The sequence below is a fragment of the Procambarus clarkii genome, chromosome 33, assembly GCF_040958095.1.
Source record: "Procambarus clarkii isolate CNS0578487 chromosome 33, FALCON_Pclarkii_2.0, whole genome shotgun sequence".
NCBI lineage: Eukaryota > Metazoa > Arthropoda > Malacostraca > Decapoda > Cambaridae > Procambarus > Procambarus clarkii.
The window spans coordinates 21,563,248-21,567,124 of NC_091182.1; the positions used below are offsets into that span (position 1 = coordinate 21,563,248).

Genomic DNA, 3,877 nt, shown 5'->3' on the forward strand with positions numbered 1-3,877 from the left:
CATGGCCTTCTTCAGTTAAGCTAAATATTTCAAATGATTTTGTCATCAATATATAATTATTCATTGTGTTGGGAGACAGGAAGCCAGGGTGTATTCACACATGTTAGGCTTATATCGAGGTCCCTCCTCTCCTTCAAGATGGAATTACTCACACCGCCAAGGATGCAACCTCACAACAAGCTGACTAACTCCTGAGTACATACTTACTGCTAGGTGAACAGAAACATTAGGTGATAGGAAATGTGACCAACCATTTCTGTTCCGCCCGGGATGAATATAATTTGTAAAATCCAACTTTAACAGGGTTTTCAATCCTTATAGGAATATTGTATCAAAAGGTTACATAATTTCAGATATTGCATTATTATATTTATTGACAAATACTTTTTTTTCTCAAATACAGTTTATAGACGAAAACTTTGACTTGTCCGAAAGGTAATCAAGTTCTTCAGTGCTGTATTTTGTCTTGGTCGGTTATGCATATTTTTTTGGAGGGGGGGAGGGGGTAAATGAGTTTATGCAGGAATATTTCTGGGAAACAGGACTGTATAATATGTTGATTTCTTCCTGTGATTTAACGTTATGTTCTTCAAACTGATGCAACAAAGAAATATATAGGATAAAAACCCACACTTATGTGTTGATGTATTTTATGTCAAGACTTGAATTACAAGTCTTTCGCACTCTCCTGAGTGCATTATCAAGGTACAAGGTTTGCAGATGAATTGTTTAAACCACATACTCAGACCTTGATAATGCACTCCAGAGAGTGCAAAAGACTATTGTATTTTAAGACTTTACATAAAATATATAAGTGTGAGTTTCTGTCTTATGTTAATACGTCTGTGAGAAGACATTACCATTATTTAAAGAAATTTATGCATTACAAACACAGACGACCCAGCTAAAACAATATGATCTTCAGGTATTGTTTGTAAATAATTTATTCTTTGAATTTTACCACTGGGACATGTGCGAAGTTGTAGGGGAGTGCTGCATATGGGGCAGTGTAGGGTAGAGCATGGTAAGGAGCAGCGTAGGGAAAGGCAGAGTAAGGGGCAGAGAAAGGGGCAGTGTAGGGTAGGGCTGCATAAGGGAAGGCAGTAGAGACAGGTGAGTAAGTGACTGGCTTCAGGTTGACGACGGGCTGGACGTATTTGACGGCGGGAACATTGAATTCGTGTTCTTTGGTGGTGAGCTCGATCTTGGTGGTGTCGGCAGGGGTGGCAGCCTTAACAGGTTCGAACTGCGTGGTCTCAACCTTGGTCTTGGCCACGGTGGGCACGGCATACACCTGCGGCAGGGTTACCGCCACGTCTCGCCGACGTCTGCGAGCCTGCTCTACGGCCTTCTCCTCCTGGTACACGTAGGGAAACTCGGTGGCTTTGAGGGTGGTCGCGTCAGCTGGGAGTGAGTAGGTGAGTGGGTACGAGAAGGGATAAGAGTAGGGTGTAGCGTAGGGTGCAGCGAAGGAGTAAGCAAAGGGATTGATGTAAGGGGTGTGGAGAGCAACAGACTTGGCATCTCCCTCCAGCTTGGCTGAGGGCAGCACCCAGGGAGCCCCGTAGGGCAACACCAGCTGTGCTGAGCAGCTGCATGCAACCGCTAGAATCACCTGCGGACAAACACCTGATCAATTATAATATAATTATTATTAATTTTTGCATTATAACTGTAAAAAAAACAAGCATTTCCTATATAATGTAGTTTAAGTAGATATGGTTAACTAACTAAATATAAACTGTATAAACTATTGTTAATAAAGTGTTTCGAGATTTAGAAGATAAACACTACTGACACCTTCCCCATCACATAACCCTCGTTGCCTCCTCATCAGTGAACGTGTCAGAGCTTCAAAATCTCTCTTTGTCTTTCGAAACTTCACTGAAACCACATGGCTCAGTTGAATTGGGTGCTTGTATACAACTGCACTTAGTGTGCGTGTGTCGTTCACGTGTATGTTCCAACCTCACAGCAGTCACATGTGTTCACTGTAATACTCATGTACTAAACAGGCAACATCCTGCCCATTCTACTCCACCAGTCGTCCACATGTGACCTAAACAGGCAACATCCTGCCCACTCCACTACACTCGTCCACATGTGACCTAAACACGCAACACTCAGCCCACTCCACTACACAAATTTCAGCCCCACACTACAGAGAATTACAAATGAGTATTACAAACACGAGCAGAGAACTCTTCTAACTCTCCAACCACTTGGGCTAAACAGTAGAGCTACAGGCTCGCTTCATGCAGGTCCGCGTTCAAGCCCAGACCGACCAAGTGTTTGGGCACCATTCCATGTCCCCGCCCCATCCATAATCCTTATCCTGATCCTTTCCAAGTGCTATATAGTCGTTATTACTCTGCGCTTTCCCGTGATAATTCCTTCCCTTCCCTCTGGCGCAGATAATAGTTAGATCTATCATTTGCCCCAGAGATGATAGATATATCATCTAAATTACAATTAAATATGATACGTTATATTATATTTATTTATTACATTAAATATTTGTGTTAGTTGTTGCATTTTCCAGCCCATCCTCCTGTTTTGATAGTACTTTTTGTTACTATGTAGGCCATCGTATATATATATTGACGTAAAATGCAATTAGATAGTAGAATTTGGTACTATTCAATTTAAGGAGTCTATAAAAATAATGCTAAATACCAAACTTAAATATTCCTAGGAACAGCATAGCACATACATGTAATTAGGCCTCAGGTCGCGTCTATAAGGCCCAGGAAGGTTAGGTTGTCTTTGCAACATAAATACAAAACCTCTTGCGGGTTTGTCCAAACTCAATAATACTGAGTTCGAGTATCTAATTTCCTTTTCTTTAATATATTACGATGGTGTTCATCCATACTATACGTACTCCCTAAACAGGAGCGGCTGGCTTATTACATAATACTGTGATTAATTTAACACAAATACACATTATATATATGTTAATTTTCTCATGTTCACGAGAATCAAAATTCAATTAAGAACAAGATCTATTTAAAATTTCTAGATAATATGATCTCAAATGTTCAAAAAGTGCGTAAAAACACAGGTAATATTGCCACGTATCTTAAGTTTACATACTGTAGGCGTGTCGAAGTCCACACACGTGTATGTTCCCAATTCCCTGCCCTCCACTAGATGGGTGACCGATGCACTTATGAGAACTGTATGTTCAAGTTCACTAAAATAGTATATGCTCTTACTTGAAGAACAATGGGATCTAGTTCCTGAACCCACATGACTAAAGAATGACTAACTTAACCGTAACTGTGCGCAGAATGTGGTTTCATTAGCGTGTATAGTGTTTATTGTTCCACAATAAACAATATAGGGAACAACAGGAAACACAGAGTTGATAAAGATTCGGTCTGTAGCAAATTATTGTTTACTGGCTGCGGCACTGGTTTGGTACTCCCCTGAACAACATCAACGAGATCTCGGTCACTCACCAGAGTCTTCATGTCTGCCTCGGGAATGAATATCCTCCTGCCTGCCTGCCGGGGATAACGCTCGTCTTTATATACTCTAGGGGCGTGTGACGTGTGTGGGCCCACGTGTTGTGTGGAGCCTCGCCCCTCCCACCATTGCGACCTCGAGCAGCGCCCCCACCAGGATGTGTATCCAATGGGCACAATATCCAACTTGAATCAACGTTATCAACGTTGAAATAACGCTGATTACACCGATTCAAAGTCGAAACAAAGCCACTCCTGCGCATTGTGACCATTCTGTTTTATCCACTGGGGGAGGGGCCTGACAGCTGAGTGGACAGCGCTCGGGATTCGTAGTCCTGAGGTTCCGTGTTTGGTCCCTGGTGAATGCGGAAAAAAATTGGCAGAGTTTCTTTCACCCTAATGCCTCT

At 42.0% G+C, this 3,877-nt stretch overlaps 1 protein-coding gene across 1 annotated transcript; it reads right to left on the reverse strand.

Annotated features, from left to right (window-relative positions):
* Positions 1-356: 356 nt before the first annotated feature.
* On the reverse strand, positions 357-3,581 carry LOC123749354 (uncharacterized). The gene is made up of 2 exons (XM_045731450.2): positions 3,465-3,581; positions 357-1,615 (listed from the first exon to the last, which is right to left on the reverse strand). Exons 1-2 carry the CDS (start codon positions 3,474-3,476, stop codon positions 944-946), a joined length of 684 nt encoding a protein of 227 aa, XP_045587406.2. The 5' UTR covers positions 3,477-3,581; the 3' UTR covers positions 357-943.
* Positions 3,582-3,877: the final 296 nt, after the last annotated feature.